Below are 19,216 nucleotides of genomic sequence, written 5' to 3' on the forward strand. Positions count from 1 at the left end.
TATTTATGACTGGTTTTCTGCATCTGTAAATTGATGACACAAAAACAAAGATAATGATACCCCTTATTAAAGCATGCTTATGGTCCTAAAATGTTACTGTTTCATTAAACAGTTCAAAGTATCTAATAACCTTAGATTTATAACAATGTGTAGTGATGAATAAATGTTATATTATTTCAAAATAAAATGTATAATTTGTTAGAACCTTTTTTTTTACTTTACACTACTCATCAAACCTGGAAACAGTTGTACAGTTGTATATAAAACAGTTATAAAACCTCTACAGAACAAAAAAGTAACACATATTCAAGTGTTATATCTCATTCATCCAGCACAAATGTCATGATTCATGTCAGGAAGTTCAACACCGTTTAGGTCATTTGTAGGAATCCTAACATCCATAAAAGGGGACTTTATTCTATTCATATAGCCAAAACCCTTTAATGTCCATATCAGAGAATGCCCCCTGCTATTTTTCCCACAGTTTTCATCAAATCCCATGTGTGTGAAAAGCTTGAGAGCTTGACTTTGTGCCAAGGGCATATGGCAAATAGAGATTAGACACTTCTGCCCACGTGTGACATTTTTCTAAAATACCCCCATTAGATACCCCAACATATATATATATTGGATTTGGGGAAAATGGAGCTCAGTAGCAAACAAATTAAATGCCCAACTGCCACACCACTTTTGGACTTATATAATATAGATGAATGGCAAAGTTATACATGAATATCACAATGCCCTGGTGCTATATTTCCTCCTACTAATGGCTAATATATTCTGTGTCCCTGGGGTGCTTAGGAACACATCAGGGAGGAAATGGAGAAGCGTAATGCAAAGGCTGGACAATGCAGGAAAATTTAATTATTATAATTACCATTAACTCTGGCTGCAACCTGGGGGTTTAACCATTGCAGTCACTACCAAAACTTTTGTCTCCAAAAGCATTATTCTAATTAAAAGTTTTCTCCTTTGACACTTTGCACTCAGTGTTTATATGATCTTTAACAAAAAGACACTCAGCGTAGGTATCTTCTAATTTCTGGAGAGACGATAGTGTAGTCAAATATTTATATCCTACTTCCTAATGCTACATTTCTTTAATCCTTCGTTCTTACCCGATTGTATCATTAGTAACACAGTGATAGTTGAACGTTCCAAACATTTGAACCCCCAGAATTCCGTAGAGCAGGAGAAAAAACAGTAGGAATATTGACACACTCCAAATCTGTTCCCCGGATCGCCTGCAATGCAAAACAGTACAGAAAGAGATATCTATGAGATATATTTCACATGTACAAAGACCATATGTAATGGAAATGCTTACGACAGTATTTTACTTCAGAATGTTAGTGATGCGGGAGCGAGGAAGCTCAAAGCGAAAGTAGATCCTGAAGGCCCTTATCATGATAAGCGCTCGGGGGATTCTCAGCATTCCCCATGGAGACATCTGATCTACAAGCTCTGCTATTTCAAAGACCTAAAACAACAATAAATTGATTATTAATAATTTTAATACATACTAATGCATGGCATTATGACAAGCTGCACAAGCACCTGCAGAAAAGTGCAATATATTCAAAAACAAAAAGTTGCAATACACCTGCAGAACCAGGGACACCCAGATGAAAAATACCATGAATCCATCAAACATACACCAGCGGTCCTTCACATAGGAGTTATCCCCCTGTACGGAGACAGAAACACAGGAGCAACAGTTAAAAGACCAAAGCCTTAAAAAGCAGGAAATACTAACATAAGTTAATAAATGAGACAAATATGAACAGCATCATTCTTCAAGGCCATATTTTCTTTGAATAAATTACATTACAATTACATTCTAGGTTGTTTCATGGATAATCTTTATGGAAAAATTCAAGCATTCCCCTCACCTTGGGAAAGTCTGCTGCAGAAAGCTTTTATTGTGATAGAAAATGTTTGTGTGAGTTCAAAGTAATGGCAATATTCAAGAAATACAGAACGTGAAATTATTGTTCCCATTTTGACAAACTAACCACAAATTTCAAACCTATTTTCAATCATTAAGCCACTGAGGTGTGAACAAACCGAAATGCCAAGGGGGGCCAGCAAAATGGGTATACTTAATTACTGCTTCCAGACAGAGAGGGAGAGTCTGTTAGGAGCTCTTAGGGGTCTTGCACAGGAAGAAAGACTGCAAATGCTAGGGTGTGTTCGGAAACACTTTACAGATAAGGACCATCTTTGATTTAACACACTACTGACAAGAACAAAAGCATGCAATTACTTTACCACACTAAGAAGATCATGTACTTTGGGCAGTAATTTTCCACAACCAGCTTAAAACTACATATCCACAGTACCATACTTTAAAACAGAAATTACTTAAGACGATGTCATATCTGCATCACTTAGAAAAGTTTATTTCAGATCAGATAGGAAAATTGGAAAACACCATCCTGATTTCAAGACAAAAAATGGAATTCAGCTATCAATAAGAACTAAAAGAAACACTACAAGTAAGAAGCAGAAATGTTTCTGTTCTGCTTGAAGTGCACATTTACGTCCAGAGCTAAAACATTTAAATATAGATAAAGAAATATCTGATTTTGTAGAAGAATCCCAAATGTAAGACTGTTAGTATTTTATTAATTCTGGTAACAATATATGATTAGTCAGGTCAGTCAGATTTCTTTCGGTTCAGTGGCTGCCTGACCTTTTTGTCATCAACTTTCTGTTGTAATATATTTTTTATTGCTTGCATAAGGAAACATTTCTGCTAAAGCTGCTGAATCTGGTCCTCTGTGAAAAACAACTTCTTTGGTACCCCTGTAACTGGACTAGCAACAGAGTCCGCCTCTATTGTCTTCAGAAATATAAAGTTCGATGGTGCTGGAGCACAACCAAAATTATTGAAAGAGCATACAATGAGCTTCATCTCACTGTTTTTGAAATGAAGATGGGAACCAGATCTGCAACCACTCACAGTCAGTGAGTGACTTTCGTGCATCGAGACGGTGATAAAATACCAATAAGGAGTCAGTCTGCTATCAGTTGTGATTGAATGGGCTCAAGCATGCAAATCAACAAATACTCCAAATCTGTTGCTGTCTGTTGCAAATCTGTTGCCATCTACACAGAAATTCACATATACTTACATTTAGAGTCCATAAGGACCTCTTAGATTTGAAACAGAAATTCAAACATTCCTCCACAAATAGTGACTTAGTTGCTGCAGGATGGCAATTTAACTGCAAAACCTTGATTTTTTTTTCAGAAATATAACCAGAACACAGCCAGTGGGCAACCAGATGAGCCCCATACTGCAAAGAGACATGCTGACTCAGACTGATTGCAATGTGCTGGCAATATGTCTAATTTAGAAATTAGACAGCAATTGTTTACAAACCTTCACCAATCTGACTGAGAATGATTGAGGTCAGCGACTATTTGAAGACAGGTAGCCTCTCACATAAGAGGCCTCCCACCTCGCAATCGAAAGTGGTCACCCAGGGGTTGAAGGTGTTGCACGCTCAGCCTCTGCGTGACCAGTTGGTCACTACAGCTACTCACAATCTGTTACCAAATCCAAGAAAATTCAGTGCAGTCACTGAGCAACCACTAGTCACAAGGAGGTCACCTTCATATTTTAGCTATAGTGTTACTGTATAACCATAATGTATATGGGGCAGAAAGAGGGGCTAATCACATGTTATTATACCACATAACTTTCAACCACAGTTCACTGCAAACCTTCAAAAATATCACGATCACAGAGAAACAGATTGACAGATTTGAAAAATGTACCAATATAGTCTCATTTGTTGTCACTCCAATCGCTTGCATCAAAGTTGTGAATAGTTTTTAAAAAAATAAAGAAATATTATTAGTCATAATTTACTTGGCAGTGACGGTCTGAGATTTAAAAAAAAAACAAAAAAAAAAAACCACCTGCCATTTTTCTGTGGTTGCTAGTCTGTTACTGCTACTGCTCACTGAATTTCACTGACACTCTGCAGTCTCTCGTGGCCATGATGCAGCAACTACCTTAATGATTCCTCTGATGTGCATCTTGGCGATCATCTCGGCGGTGTAGAGAAACATGAGCAGTGTGTCCAGCGTGAATGTCACATATTGCAGTGGAGGGTAATGCTCGAACGTCTTTGGGGTGTTCATGCACACAGAGATGACACTGATGATGGCACAGGCTCGCAGCAGAGAGTGCACCCACTGATGGAAGGAAACAACAAAGGAAATAATTCCAAAAATGTGCCTTAATATCTTTCTGCATTCTTAATGTTGTCCACACGAGTACACTCACTGGTTTATTTATCCAGAAAATGTCAGCACTGTCTGCGAGGGTCTCATCTGGCCCAAAGTCAGTCATGGGCTGGGCCTCGACCCGTGAGCTCTGTTTCCTCTTCAGCATGCTGGGGCTTGCTGTGCTATACAAAGAGTGGATCTAACACAGAGAGGGAGGCAGACCACACAATGACCAAAGATAAACAAGGAACAGGGGAATACTCTGGCTGCATCCAAGTCTGGGCAGTGGCATTACAACTTTTTCAAAACTTTAATCATATCATTATAATATAAGAAATTAATTTAAGACATACTTAAAAAAGTGCAGGTGCAAGGCACTTGGCCTGCTAACAATCACTATACCTCTTAAAAATGTACATAGTTAACCAATGCAGAAATCTAGTGTGTTAAATAGTATTAAATGAGACGTGTATCAGGAGTGGCTTCTGGGTGTTTTTACATGTAGCATCAAAATTTCCTGCAATGTCTAGTCCGAAGAGTAAACTTCCCTGACTTGAATTGCCAGAGCAGAGGTTTGTCGATTAAAACTGAATGCGTTGCATTGTTGAATGGCCACCGTGATACACAACGCAGCACACATGGAACACAGAACAAGTGTATTCACGTAGGAACAGCTCCAGTAACTTACCATTTGAAAAGATCATGCATGATCTTCCCTGTATCGAACACCAAAGTGCCAGTAAAATATGCTGTACATTGTCCGGAGGTGTGACCAAGTGTTACCTGTGCATGTCAGCATTTGTTTGTGTCTTTGTGCGAATGTATGTATGCAGAAAAAAGAAAACTTTACAGGCCATTTTAACCTAAGAACACAAGAAAAAATGACACTCTGAATGGAGACAAAGCGCACATACCAAAGGGAAAAGTAAAGCTGAAATTGCTCCAGCACTGCACATAACATGCGATCAGGCATACCCTGTAAATAACACACAACAGTTAGTCAACATTATGGCTTATATGGTATACAGTACACTACCCACATCTACAGTACGCTCATAAAGACAGGAATGCCCACCACGTCTGACATCAAGGCATATATGCGACACACTCTGTGAGTGAGTGAGGTGTTGTGGAAGAAGAAGATGGGGTGGAAGAGGACCACGGGGACTCACTGTGAGGCTCCTCATTGGTGCGTTCATCCCCAGGTCACAGAGGGGTGGAGAAACCAACCAGAGAGACAGACTAGAGATGCAAAAAGGAGATTGTCCTAAGGGCCTTGAGGTCCTGCGGCAGCAATCAGTGAACGGTAGCAATCATAAGAGCAGTAAAAAGGGATAAGAAAACATTTTTATGTCATATTCAGCAGATATTTTAAAAACACAATGTCAATTTTAGAGTAAGTCAGTTAAGCTGACTGAACAGAGATGAAAAGCAAAAGCATGTCTTGCACTTGTGTGTGTATGTTTTTGTGTGTGTATGCGCGCACACTCTTATGTGTGCGTGTAAAACAGCTAACAGCATATGCAAATGCAACAACAGCTGCTGCCCCAAATGAACATGTTTAACATTAATGACTTGATTACATTACATTTTGACTTGAAATTGATCTTTACTGACTGACATATGATGCAAAAAATATGTAAACATACTTTGATGGTTAAATAAAAATTGTAAAACATGTCCTATTTGAGACAGAACTCTAAGTTAGGGTTGGAACGAAGGCAGAACAATGTAACGGTATCACATCCTTGTTTCCTTTTTATGCCCCCACCAAGAAAAGAAACTGTCCATCCATCCTACAAACCCCATGTAGTTAGAAGCAATTTCCCAGTGTAATTGCTACACTTAACATATGCAGATGGAGACGTGAGGAAGAGTGAAAACAAAATTACAGGGTCTAAGTGCTATTATGTGGGAGTATAGGTGGCAAAGACTGCAATTACTTTCCCATTTGGAGAAAGGACATGTTCCTCACAGGAAAAAATGTGATCTCTGGGCACATTAATTGTAACTGTGAGTATTTGTTTGAGTATGCAAACTTTCTTGGTTGAACTTCTATTTTTGAGTGCATTTTGAGGGCAGCATCTTCTTTCAAGACACAAGAAATACTTTTGTAGATGTGGGCATGCAGCTCATTTGTTCAATTCTTTATCTCTTAACCATAACCTACAATGATATTCAGGTATTCATAGCTGCTCTAGCACAAACCCCCTGTATGGTTGTTTATGAAAAAGTATTTTTTAAGTTAGTGGCACTTTTCATACAGTGTCTAAGGATGAGAGAATAATAACGCCGCAATAGCAATAGCATTAACCTCTACTTTCATTTCCACAGATAAGTTTTGTGTAACATTTCATCTGAAGATTTCAATTTGAATAAAATATCCCAAAAAATCACACAGACAAATTTACACTTTTTTGCCTGTGTACACTAACACAGTGGGTTTTAAATCAAACAATCAAGACATGATTGAAGTATAGACTTTTAGCTTTAATTCAAGATGTTTAGCAAAATAAATGCCTTAACTGTTCAGGAATTACAGACCTTTTTATACATAGAATAACCCCACAAGGGAAAGAACTGGGATATTTATTAATTACCATGTCAGACACATGTGTCTTAGTGCTACAGAGCATACTTTTCACTTACTGACTGACAAAACTAAATGTAGACCCACAAACAAGCAGCAAATGAAGGCCGCTGCAGCAGCCTTAGTAGAGCATCGTAACAGAGGAAATACAGCATTTGGTGTTGGCCATGGATTCTAGATTTCAGACATTCATTAACTGAACAGGATTTTCATCCAAGTATTAAAAACAGTCGTGATATTTAAAATGATGTTAGTTTGTCCAATTAATTTTGAGCCTCTCAAACAGGGGCGTTTGTTTAAAACTGGCTGTAGTTCCCTAATGCAGTACTTTTGCGAAGTACCTCTTGAATTAAAGCTGAAAGTCACTTCAATCAAATCTTGATTATTGATTTTAAATCCACTTGGTGTAAAGAGGCAAAATTAAAAAAAAAAAAATGTGTTACTGTACAAAAAATGTGTGGACCCAACTGTATACCAAAAGCATAAAATGAGCTAAAAGGCAGACTTTGAAAATACATTTTATGAAGGAGTTTAACAGTATTTAAACCTTTCATTTACTCATTGCACCAGTTTGTATTTTTTATATTTTTTTTTCTATTTTACAAAGCTCCCATGAGGGCAAATATTACAGCCTTGACCTTGCTTAAAGTAAACTAGTGCTATACCTTCAAATGAATTCCCCCAAAGGTTCCAAACTAAGACTCTAACTACTTTGTCTTGCATACAAAGCCAAAGTGATCAGAAAAGCAGATTCATAGGAATGCTGATAATTTAGGTCAGACCTTTACAACTATTCAATGGTAGGCCAGTAGTGTGGGTATATTTAAAATGAGGCTGACAAAAGCGGAGAGTGGTGACAATGAAAAGTAAAGTGGTAAGCCATTACAGCAAAAGCAAAGACCTAAAAGACACTCCAATGCTTCACACATCTGAAACAGCTGGCTCTGCAGGATGATAAATGTGTAACTACTACTATGAGTGACCCACTTCACATTTCAAACTCACATTCATCTTATTCAGAAATATTGTATGTTGATACAGATGTTAAATATTGTGATTTTTTGATGATGTCAACATTAAATATCGAATAGCACTTAGTATGTCACCTAATGACTGATTGTATTCAAATGCATTCCAAAGGGATGCACAGCTCAGCATTGGTAGCAGCCAACAGTTGTGTGACGCTGGCCTTTTTTTGCAAATAAAATGACATTTTCCACTTTCAGGAGCTGGTGTTTATCTGCTTTGTCAGATCAAATCACTGGATAGATGTTCCAGGAAGTGTCGTGAAGCTGTGAAAGATTTTAAAACTGAACAGTTACAGCAAAATGAAAATGAACAAATTTACATTGGCCCAGGTGTTTAAACTAGTGGATCCCCAGCATTAAATATTACAGGATGCCAATGTTCCTGTAATGCTTGTAGCATTTCTCCTATGTTTTAAGGTTTCTTCTTGAGACCATAACTGCACAAACTGTGATGAGGTGCTTATATAACCTTGAAAATGTTCTAATTAATCGATGTCAGAGAAGGAACACCAGGATCAGGCTTCCTGATTGGAAACCACGAGGGGCTCACGAGCAAATGTGAAATCCTAAAACCATTTCGGGAAAGCCACTGACAGGCTGCAGCATATGACCGACCCCACGTCGTGCAAAATGGCTGTCAAACCGCTGGATATCCATACTGTGACTGAAAGCTGAATGAATGACGTCGGACGAGCCAAGGTTACTATGGAAACGAATATGAGCAGGTGCTATAGGCGCAAAAGCAAGCTAAATACAACAATATACATGAATATGTTCAAGTATAGGGCCTACATGAAGCTATATAATACGTAACAACCTGACCACGTGACAGCGTAGCAAATACACGGCAATGTTTCACGAAGGCCTACTCCGGAGGATGAGATTTTCCTCACTTCCTGGAGGACCAGTAAGCTAGCGCGCGGCAGCACCTAGCCTCAGACGCATCCTAAAAACGTAACTGCTGAAAGTGACTCGCGACGGGTGGAGAAGCAGAGAGAAGAAACACGTTGAATCACTTACGAGAGGAGGGTTTCTTTTATCTGCCGCGTCCAGCACTGTCCATGACATCAGCTGTTTTCCGGCTGTGTTGGGATCGTATGGAGAACGCGGGAGCGCGCAGGTAGCAATCACATCAACAGCACCAGTGCGTGCTGCGGAGGCGCGCAGCCGTTTCCGTGGTAACAGTTTAAGCTCGCCATGCTGCTCTATCACATCATACAAGTATATTTATTTGCATTATTGGTAATCACTTGATACACAGTTAATTTGATCAGACTATGTCATTATTATTATTATTAACTTTGTTTCCACTCCTTTGCCAAGCTGATACACAAACATGCTTATCAGGTTGGCAAAGCTTGTCTATGAGACAGATTTGCTCAAAGACAGTACAAAATGTAGAGACAGTTGTCTGAAGATAGGTTTGTCCTAACAATTAATTAAATTTAATATGCATTTTAATAATCATATTTGCCATATTTGATTATTTAAATTTTATTAAATTACTTGTTTATACTCTAAGATTAGTAAGAGAGAAAGCAGTAACAATGGATAACTATCAGATATACATAAACACATACATATAAATAAACAGTAGAAGCAATATATCGTTACAAAGAGGGCAATTCTTGAAAGAATACAACCACTGGATGTGTGTTAAATCACAACTGTGCTTTTCATGTTATAGAAAGTAAAGTACAAAAGTGAAAACTTGGATTTCTTACTAAATTTCTGTGATATTTCAAGTGACCTGGCTTCACCTGATTTGATATTGCATGGCTGGGTATATTGTCCAAACGTGAGTGTAGTTTCGGTCGTAGTAAATTCAGTAACTGAGATGCAGATTGGTTTTAACCAAAATATCCTTTCGCCATTTAGTTGCTTGAAATCACCCAGAGGTGCGGCAGTATCTCTTAGAACCGGTTGATTATTTGCCATTGATGTGCATTGTTGTTAAATATAATCTTCTGAATTGCTCTAGTAGGGAAATTAAGCCTGCTAATCACCTCATTCTATTTCAGTATTTTAGTGAGCTATGATAGTGTGATTTTGACCTGAACTCCATCTGAGCAACCATTATATATATTATGGGCTACATTTTGTTTTGGCATTGTAGGGGCCATATTTAGTGGGGCATCTGGATTACATGCAGAGATTCAGGTGTCTTGTTAAACCACTTAAAACTGACCTATGACTCATTCAAAGGATAAACCAGTGTTGTGTCTATGCATAATTTAACAGCATAACAGACAAACCTAGCAAATAACCCATTTTATGGGTTATTTGTATTTTTAGGCACTTTTTATTAGCAGCCTGTCATAAAACACATAATTCATTCCAATTTCTTTAGTCAAATCTGCTAAAAATGTCAACAATAACAGTTCAACAGGCATGACATAGTATTTTTGCACAAACAAAGTGATTTCCAAAGAGCTGTTAGCCCAACTTGTCAGCCCAAAAAACTATGTGCAGTAGTTCAACAGTATCTTGAGTGATATCCTTAAGAAATGGGAAAAAATCCAGCAAAGACACGAGACATGAGAAATCCATCTGACCCTTAAGTTGACCCATCTACTCTTTATTGATGAAATGGTCTCTGTGGAAGGGCTTAAAATAATTAGCAACAGGTCTTATAAAGGGATGAATTCAAATTAAAACATTTGGATCAAAATTCTCGTCAATATGTATGAAGGAGGTTCAACAGTGTAAATCTGTAAAACACAGTTATTTTATTATGGTTTGTGAGTGCATTTGCTCTAAGTCAGTGGTGTCAACATTGAACTGAATTATGAATGCAGAAAACTGTGGTCAGAGTTTTATCCACCATACAGTATCATCTGGAAAGAGTCTGATCAGACTCTTTCCAGATGATACTGTATGATGCCTCATACAGTAGGGCCTCATAGGGCCTCATTTTTCAACATGGCAATGATCACAATCTCCATGCCATTGTAGTAAAAGCATACCTGAATAGAAAAAACATACAATGGAACACTATGAGTATGGATTAGCCTCCCCAGAGTCTGAAACTCAACATTATTGAAGCAGTGTGCGATCATCTTGACAGAAAACAGAACAAAAGGCAGCCAACATCCACAGTAGAGCTTCATGAAGCTGGAGAACTATTCCTGAAGGCTATTACAAGTAAGCTTGTCTAAGAAAGTTCAGGCTATGTTGAAGAATAAAGATAGTCGTACCAAATATTGACTTTGCAGCTCGTTAGAACTGTATAAAATCTGTTTGTGCTCTATGTGCTGTATTTCCACTTATGTTTATGTATGTTTCAATAAATCACTGCACCTATATCCAGTGTTTCTAATGGGAAGTGGCTCAAAACTGTTATGCAGTACCCTAAGTACTCCTCTGTTATGCTACTTTCTGTTTCTACTCTACTGTTATTTTGTACACAACATTGAACATCGTGCACTATACCATTTATTTAAAGCCTCAATTCCCTATTATTTTGGAGGTAAATAACATTATTATAGATAAAGCTACCATGGAATAAAACTGCAACAGCTGCCACATTAAAGGGCTTTGCTTATCAAAGTATCAATTATTATGATAAAATGTGAACAGTTTTTCTTTTCTTTTTGTCCAGTTTGCAAGATAATTATCCAACACAAAGTTGTTTTGATCAGTTTTCATGTCATAGATGTGAAATGCAGAACATCACTCCATCTCCTGTAAACATAACCAAGATATCTTTTTGTTTTCTGTATGAATTTTACAAAGAAAAATTGACAACAAAAAACCCAAAGCGGCACCATGCTAACAATTCACCGTATACAGGAATATACCTGTTTGCCAGAGCAGAGGTTTGCTTTGCTTTCAAATAATTATTCTTATTATCATTATTTAATATTATCCCTGCTAAGTCAACTCACTAAAGCCATGATTTACTCTTATTTCTTGTATTTGTGCAAACATCAGAAATGTGGCTCACACTTAGTCAATATTCAACCCGCTGCTCCTTTTCTCCTCCACTTCCTTCAACCTAAAGGAACATGATGCTAGAGGACAAGCTGTGCAGCTACTCACAAAGATCACAGCATTTTGTGTTGTGTTCATATATATGTGTTTTTGTGTTTACCACAAAAGACTTATTGGTTTTGTGAACTACTGATTTGAATTCATAATGTTGGAATAAGAGCAAGACATTCATCTTCAAGCAGTTTCTCTGAACAATTCCTCGGCTTCTTTTATGACAAATGGATACGCTCTAAATACTGGGGCGGGGGCTTGCCTCCTTTGACTCTGGATCTTATTTATTATTAAAACACCAAAAGAAAACTTAGAAATAAAAACACTGCAACGTAGAGAGATCATCTGGAAAAGGAAAGGGGAAAGATTGAAACAAAAAAAATTTAGAGAAGCCGTCTGCTTCTAATTACTTCTCAAACTGGTGACTTAGCTTTTCATTTTGGCAGGTTTCCCTACTTTAGCTCCTGCCCAGGACTGTGTCTGAGAGTCAAGACTAATCAAAGGCACTTGCATGTGGAGGACTGTTGGCCTCTGAAGGAACCGAGCCAGTTCAGGCCAGCCTGCTGCGTTTTCTCTCCTTTACTCCTTTTCTTTTCCCTCTCCCTCTCCCTTCTCTTCCTGTCTGTTTCAGGAGTGAAGGATTGGGGCATTCCTTCAAGCTACTTTACTTCAGCTTTCTGTGGGATTTAAACATGCACACTGAGGTTTTGGTACAGTCCATGTTAGTGCCGTTGTTTCTGATCCTTCTCTCTTTCATTGAGGACTCTTTGTTGCAGTCGGTGAGGTGAGTTTGCTTTGTTTTTTTTGTTGTTTTTCTTGTTTATTTTAGGATAGCTTGGAGAGCAAGAAGGAAAAGGGAGGTGCAGACTTTTGCTGACAAAGGCGACACTTAGAGAGTGCAATGTGGGAAAGTTTAGGAAAGTCTATTCCTATAGTTTACACTTGTTTCCTGTGCAGTTTTCTTTATGCCACTTTACTTGCTATCATAATGCTGCGTGTGTCTCGGATTCTGTCGTCTAACATTGGATGCAAACTTTTTTTCTGTTTTGTTTTACTTTCTTTTTGCACAGCTCAGCTTACATTCTTTTGCAGTTGAGCTTATTGTGAGAAAAACAAATCTCCAGTTTAAAAGGATTTGCTGTGGTATCAGTTTATAGCAACAAGCAAAATCAAAATAAGGAGGAAAAGCCCATATTATGCAACAGAAAAGGGTAATTGCAATGAATTATTTTGTATCAGAGCTTTTACTTGTTTTTACCGAAACAACGAACATTCAAGTTTAAACCTCTAATACAAACTGTAAATGGAAACAAAAGGACATCAAGTCAGTCACTGAAACTGGATACAGTAACGAATATAAGACTCATTTCTGTTTACCTTGCTACTCTAAAGTCGAGCCCTGGTTAGCAGAACTGTAAATATTTAACGATGACATAAAGTTGTGGGTGTTTACTCTTTAGCAGGTGCACCGTGCCTCTGTAGTGATTACATTGCATATGTAGTGTACAGGGGATATTTATTGAACAGCTGCAGCTAACCCACACATGCATTGCAGAAAGCAACAGCTACTGGGAATCCAGGTAGTTGCAATACTTTCTTCAGTTTTTCCAACATACATTTGAATAATTTGTGTTTTATTTGTTTGCCAGTTATGTCATCATATTGACCTAGCAGTGTTAAATAAAGTGTAAAAATGCTAAGCAACAAAGTTATGCCTTGTAACCTCAATTCTGTAAGCACAGCCAAGGAGTGCTATGCAATATCCATATTATGCTCAGCCCACACAACATCCTTAGAGCACATGGATTAAGGTTGTAGAGCTCCACCTGTAGTCATAAAACTATGGTAACGCTATATCAGCTTTATTTTTAATCCACACCTTTCTCTCTAAAAGGCCTTTAAGAGGAGCCCCTGTGGAACAACAAGTCACATGATGCCCATCGGGCTCATAGGCTTTTTTTTCCATACTCGATGATACAAAAAATGTTTCCTAATGTGACTCAAATGTAATAAAACTAAGGACTGAAAATACATCTTTGAAGATAGTCTAGAAACGGGAAATGGACTGGGTACTCACGTCTCAGATATTTTGTGCTATTATTAAAAGCTTTAAAAGTTTAAAAAGCTAAACAGTGTAGTGCAATGTGCTACCACCTTTTAAAAAAAACAAAACAAAAACAAAAACATGAATAAGCTGCTGCTTCTTAGAGAGAAGCTACATCTCATGGATTACTTACTATCTGACAGACAGGACATAGTATGTGAGATTGGGCAGTGCTCTTTCTGATTTGGTGATCTGGTGATGTACATTCCTGTTCACCCTGTATACCTTTGTATGAGCCGTGATCATGCTATCTACAGAAATACTGAGATGATTCTGCAATGGTTGGCTGTATTAGTGATGGGCAGGACCAAGAGTACAGAGTACTAGTGGATGATTTTATTTTATTTTATTTTATTTTTTGAGTGGTCTGGGGGAAAATGTATGCTTCAGAATGTGAATAACACCTGAGATATGGTGATTGACTTCAGAAGGAGGAGGATGGCTACAGACCTGTATTTATATAAGGGAGCAGTACAAGTTGTCAACAGGCTGAATAGGAAGATCAACACTGAGGATTCATACAAGAATAAACAGTCTCTATTTACTATTTACTTTTAATGTTTGCAGCTAAATGATTTTCTATCACTCAGTTGTAGTAAGTGCAGTTTACCTTGCTGTGGTCTGCTGGGGAAGCACCATCAAAGCCGGTGACACCAACAGACTGAATAAAGTGTTTTTGAAGACTGTGTCTGTCGTTAGCTGCGAACTGGACACCTCTGACACAGTGGTGGAGAGGAAGTCTCTGAACAAACTGTTATCTATGATGAATAATCCTGAGTTGGGAGCATAAAATTGTCTGAAATGTCTTGGTATGCTGAAGCAGTAAGCATTCCTTTCACTGGAATTAAGGGGCTGAGCCCAACTTCTGAAAAACAACCCTACACCATAATCCCCCCCACCCCACCAAACTTCACCCTTGGCTCAGTGCAGTTAGACAAGTACAGTTCTCCTGGCAACTGCCAAACCACTCATCCAGTGGATTGCCAGATGGAGAAGTGTGAGTCGTCGCTCTAGAAAACATGGCTGTAGAGTCCAGTTGTGGCTTTCCACCACTAGTTTGGGCACTTTGCATTGTGCTTGGTGATGTAAGGCTTGGATGCAGCTGCTCAGCCATTGAAACCTTGGCATCCCCTGACCGTGCGCTGTGAGTTTACATGGCCTACTGCTTTGTGGGTGAATTGCTGTCGTCTCCACTTTGTTATAATCCCACTAACTGTGGAATATTTAGTAGTGGGGAAATTTCACAACTCAACTAGTTGCACAGATGGCATCCTATCACAGTACCACTCTGAAATTCACTGAGCTCCTGAGAGTGACGCATTCTTTCACAAATGTTTGTAGAAGCAGTCCTCATACCTTGGTACTTGATTTTATACACCTGTGGCCATGAAAGTGATTGAAGTACCAAAATTCAATGATGTGGATGGGCGAGTGAATACTTTTGGCAAGGTTTTGGTGCTCAGAGCAATTTGCCCAATTTCTTTGAAGAAGTGGTAAGAAGTGATGGCCGGTCCAATGTCTTTCTTCAGTCAGTTAATTAAAACTGTACATTTTGCAGTTTTTATTTTCTTGGATAGCCAAGAAAGTTACTACTGTCCCCTGGGAACATAGTAACAAGGAGAAAAAAAACCCAGTTAAACAAAACCCAAGTGTTAAAACCAAGGAAAGTCCAAAATTCTAATGAGGAGCAAGTTAGACTCTCTTCACCAAGCATTAATTCTATGAATTGGAATGCTATTTTACTATTTTGTGGAATTCTGGTTGTATTGAGGGAGGTACTCTACAGAACAAAAGCCAGGCATTAACCAGATCTACCACTGATCAGCTGAACTGGACAGAGTAACACAATCCACAAAGGTCATTTGAATGTCATGCTGCCGTAAAATAAATAAAAAAATGAATAAATGTGATCAGATACATTTCAGTTCATTGCATCGTGTGGCTGAGCTCTGTGATCAGGCTTAAAAGGGCCATTACTGATTAAAGTCAGTGTGAAATGGGGCTTGTATAACCTCCCCGTGACACTCAGGACAATCGCATTCTGTATTTAATTTTAATAGGAGTGTCAAGAACACTTGAGCTGTTGATTTTTTGAAATGTGTCCAGGTTTCAAACGCGGACATCTGGCCAATATCAAGAGAGGGCAGGGATTTAAAAAAGAATGCCAGACGGCATCCAAATGAAACAAATCTCACTCAGAAACGCTTTAGGGTAAAACTCAGAAAACAGCTCCAGAGTGTGCTAAATGAAAAGTGCATTTGTGTCTGTACGATTTGGTTTATTTGAATTTATTAGCTGTGCATGTGGTCGTGTGTGTGTTTCCTAGGCGTTTGTTATTACTCGATAAAGACTCAAATATATGGGCTGTGTGTTACATTCTTCCCACTTTTGTTTTCTTAGACTTCTTTCTTCCAAGCCATTGCACTGAAAGCTACATGTGTTAAGTCCTACCGTACATACCAAATATCTTGAATAGGTCTCCTTATATGTTTAAAGAGAGACGCTGATGCATGACTGAGGAAATATGGCTTTTCCATTTGGATTTGCAACAAAAACAGGTGTGAACACACTTAAACTTTAACCTCATAATAAAAGTTGTGGAAAATCTGATCTATCTTTTTCCCAGCCAGGTGGGTGGTGTTTGCAAGCTGTCCACAGAGTCATCCTTGCGCCGCTGCCGGACGCCTGATGGTAAGATCTGCAGCGGAAGGGGAAAATGTAACTGCGGCATTTGCATCTGCGAGGCCATAGAACCCGGGAAGTTCTTCGGTCCACGCTGCGAGTGCCACGACTGGGTCTGTGTTACATATAATGGGAAAACCTGCAACGGTACGTATGATCCTGTCCTCATTCCTAAGGTCTCAAATGGAGCTATTTTGCCAAAACTACTGGCATCTCAGAGACAGGCACAGGATCTCTTTTGGCACATGTTTCAGTGCACTATTTAATACAGCAATAGTGAAACTTGTCTTAGTTACTTGTCACTATTAAACACTTAAATGGGAAGATTTGGAGTCACATTTTAACGCACACTACATTTACTGATACCTAACACAGTTATATGGGTTTCTATTACAGTAAAAATACTTTTTTTTTACACATGATCTGAATTCTAGAGACATGCTGCACATATTTTACCTCTTAGATATGGTTGTTAGTGATGGTTCAGTAAGTGATGCAACAGAACTCTTCACTGTGGGCTTACATCAGAGGAGTTTGGCAAATAAACTGTGCACCTGAAGTGCAGTGTTTGCTCCAGCCAGGTGCAGGAAGAATGGAAACCTTAATCATCAAAATGTCTTTCATATTAGTTTTGGCCTTAATAGGCATTAATATTCATTTGATATGAATTTTGTAATTCAGACTTGGAATGGTTTTAGGGTATTTTTGTTTCACCTGTATTTCAGAGTCAGAAGGGTGCAATATTGTGTAATTGACAGCCCACATTGTCTTGGCAGTACTTCAAAGGGTTTCGCTGGTAATAGGCAGCTGGTTGGTTCTCAAATGTTACCGAGGCATTAGCTTTTGTTGGAAGGAACGGCTTTGAACTTACCCTGCTGCTTGAAATTTTATAAGTTCACAGAAAGAACACTTTAGAGTGCACCTGCACCCAAGAGCAAGTTGAATCATGGTTGGTGAATAGTTTAAGTCATAAAGGCGTAGATATATCAGAAAGTATAAAACTGCTATGATTTTACACAGTTGCCTGTTTATTAGCTAAATGTAACTAAACCTGATGCAGTCTGATGTAACATACTATAACAATGACCAGTGTTACTATTTTTTTGTAACTTTGTGACTAGTTGATGGTCATCTTTTATTAGCACTAATACAGGAAACAACAACTGTGAATTAAATATATGTAATAATAGATTATATCCTATTCGGGGCATTGTTTGAATTCATTGGCTGAACTGCTCAGAGCAGTTGTTTTGTAGTAGACCCGTGTTGTGTTTAAAGTTTGTTGTGCTCTGTCCAAATGTATTACTTTAGGCTTATAATATCTGGTTTCAAACAAACCAAGCTGATTTGATTCTCACAGTGTTAAGCTATATCACAGGGCTTTTGTACTGGCCTACATTAGCTGTGAACAAATGTACAAAATAAACAGGCAAACATTTTAGACAACATGTTCACGTAAACTCAATTTGCAATCTGTTACCAAGGCTTAATATGCATTTATCATATGTGGTACTTTGGAGGGTATGAGAAATGCTGGCTCCTCAATGGCAATGGAGGGAAAAATAGTTCTCATCTTTTTTTGTGCATTGTCCTCTTTGGCCACTGTTCTATGAATGTCAAGGTTTAATGGAGATATGTGTGCATGCAGACCAGTTCTAAAGAAGATATATATCCGTGTGTGTGGGTGTGCTTGCGTGTGAGGGGTAGAGTGATTTATTTGTGTAGACAAATTGGCTGCTGTGAGGAGCTCATTATGGTTCAGCAGTCTGGAGCAAGGCCCTGCTTCAGTCTGATAATGGGGTTTCACTCACTAGTACACAGACTGCCAATGGAACCTAAATGCATCAAGAGAAGGATGGATTTTCACACCCGGACAGACAGACTGACACACACACACACACGCACATGCATCATCAGGCTCAGTCTCATATTGTAACACACACAGCTAGCCATACGCTCACAAAATCATTTGCCCATGGAGCAGGTCATAGAAAACACATTTAAAGCACACTGAGAAGAAGATTTGCCCCGAAAGCACCCACCTAACCTCTCTAACCACAATGGCCCATGCAGCATGGGTCTGTTGTCAAAGACTGGCCCTCAAGTTCTATCTGCAGTGCTGTTATCTGCCTTTCACAACCACCCATTGATAAGATCCAAATAGATTTTTCTCCAAAGGGATAAAGTGTATCCTTTTTTTCTTTTCCAAAACCACAAGCTTTGCTGGCACCTAGATGTTATTTTAGCTTGGACCTGGTTCAATTTCTCTCAGTCATAGCAACAAGTCAAGCCGGATGGTGGTTATGGATACATTTAGGCATGATAGTGATATATTTAAATTCTTGGTTGAAATATTGTACACTGATTTGTTATGACATGCCTAGGAGTTATAATATCATGTTCATTTTTTGGAGCCTCACATGGAAAATATTATGTTTTCAACACAGGTCTAAAATGAGATCCCGATCCCTTTTTGGGTTGCTTTTCATAACCTTTGTAGTATTAGTTTCTTTTGATTGACATATAAGCCAACTTAGCATGAAGATTTATATTTAAATATAATATGCCTGTCTGTGTAGCCTA

The 19,216-nt window shown here is 38.5% G+C and overlaps 2 protein-coding genes across 2 annotated transcripts in view; one reads left to right on the plus strand and one right to left on the minus strand.

The window, feature by feature from the left end:
• nalcn (sodium leak channel, non-selective) overlaps window positions 1-9,000 on the minus strand; it is a 65,134-nt gene extending 56,134 nt beyond the window's left edge. The window contains exons 1-8 of the mRNA XM_031734692.2: window positions 8,884-9,000; window positions 5,418-5,529; window positions 5,160-5,221; window positions 4,304-4,444; window positions 4,030-4,212; window positions 1,607-1,690; window positions 1,344-1,483; window positions 1,122-1,247 (exon numbers count right to left, since the gene is read on the minus strand). Coding sequence (XP_031590552.1) covers window positions 1,122-1,247; window positions 1,344-1,483; window positions 1,607-1,690; window positions 4,030-4,212; window positions 4,304-4,444; window positions 5,160-5,201 — 716 coding nt within the window. The 5' untranslated portion in view covers window positions 5,202-5,221; window positions 5,418-5,529; window positions 8,884-9,000. The remainder of the gene's footprint in view (window positions 1-1,121; window positions 1,248-1,343; window positions 1,484-1,606; window positions 1,691-4,029; window positions 4,213-4,303; window positions 4,445-5,159; window positions 5,222-5,417; window positions 5,530-8,883) is intronic.
• Window positions 9,001-12,392: 3,392 nt separating this feature from the next.
• The window catches only part of itgbl1 (integrin, beta-like 1), a 49,773-nt gene continuing 42,949 nt past the window's right edge, over window positions 12,393-19,216 (plus strand). Inside the window, exons 1-2 of the mRNA XM_039600511.1 lie at window positions 12,393-12,631; window positions 16,578-16,780. Coding sequence (XP_039456445.1) covers window positions 12,540-12,631; window positions 16,578-16,780 — 295 coding nt within the window. The 5' untranslated portion in view covers window positions 12,393-12,539. The remainder of the gene's footprint in view (window positions 12,632-16,577; window positions 16,781-19,216) is intronic.

Source organism: Oreochromis aureus, linkage group 16 (genome assembly GCF_013358895.1).
Source record: "Oreochromis aureus strain Israel breed Guangdong linkage group 16, ZZ_aureus, whole genome shotgun sequence".
Classification (NCBI taxonomy): Eukaryota; Metazoa; Chordata; class Actinopteri; order Cichliformes; family Cichlidae; genus Oreochromis; species Oreochromis aureus.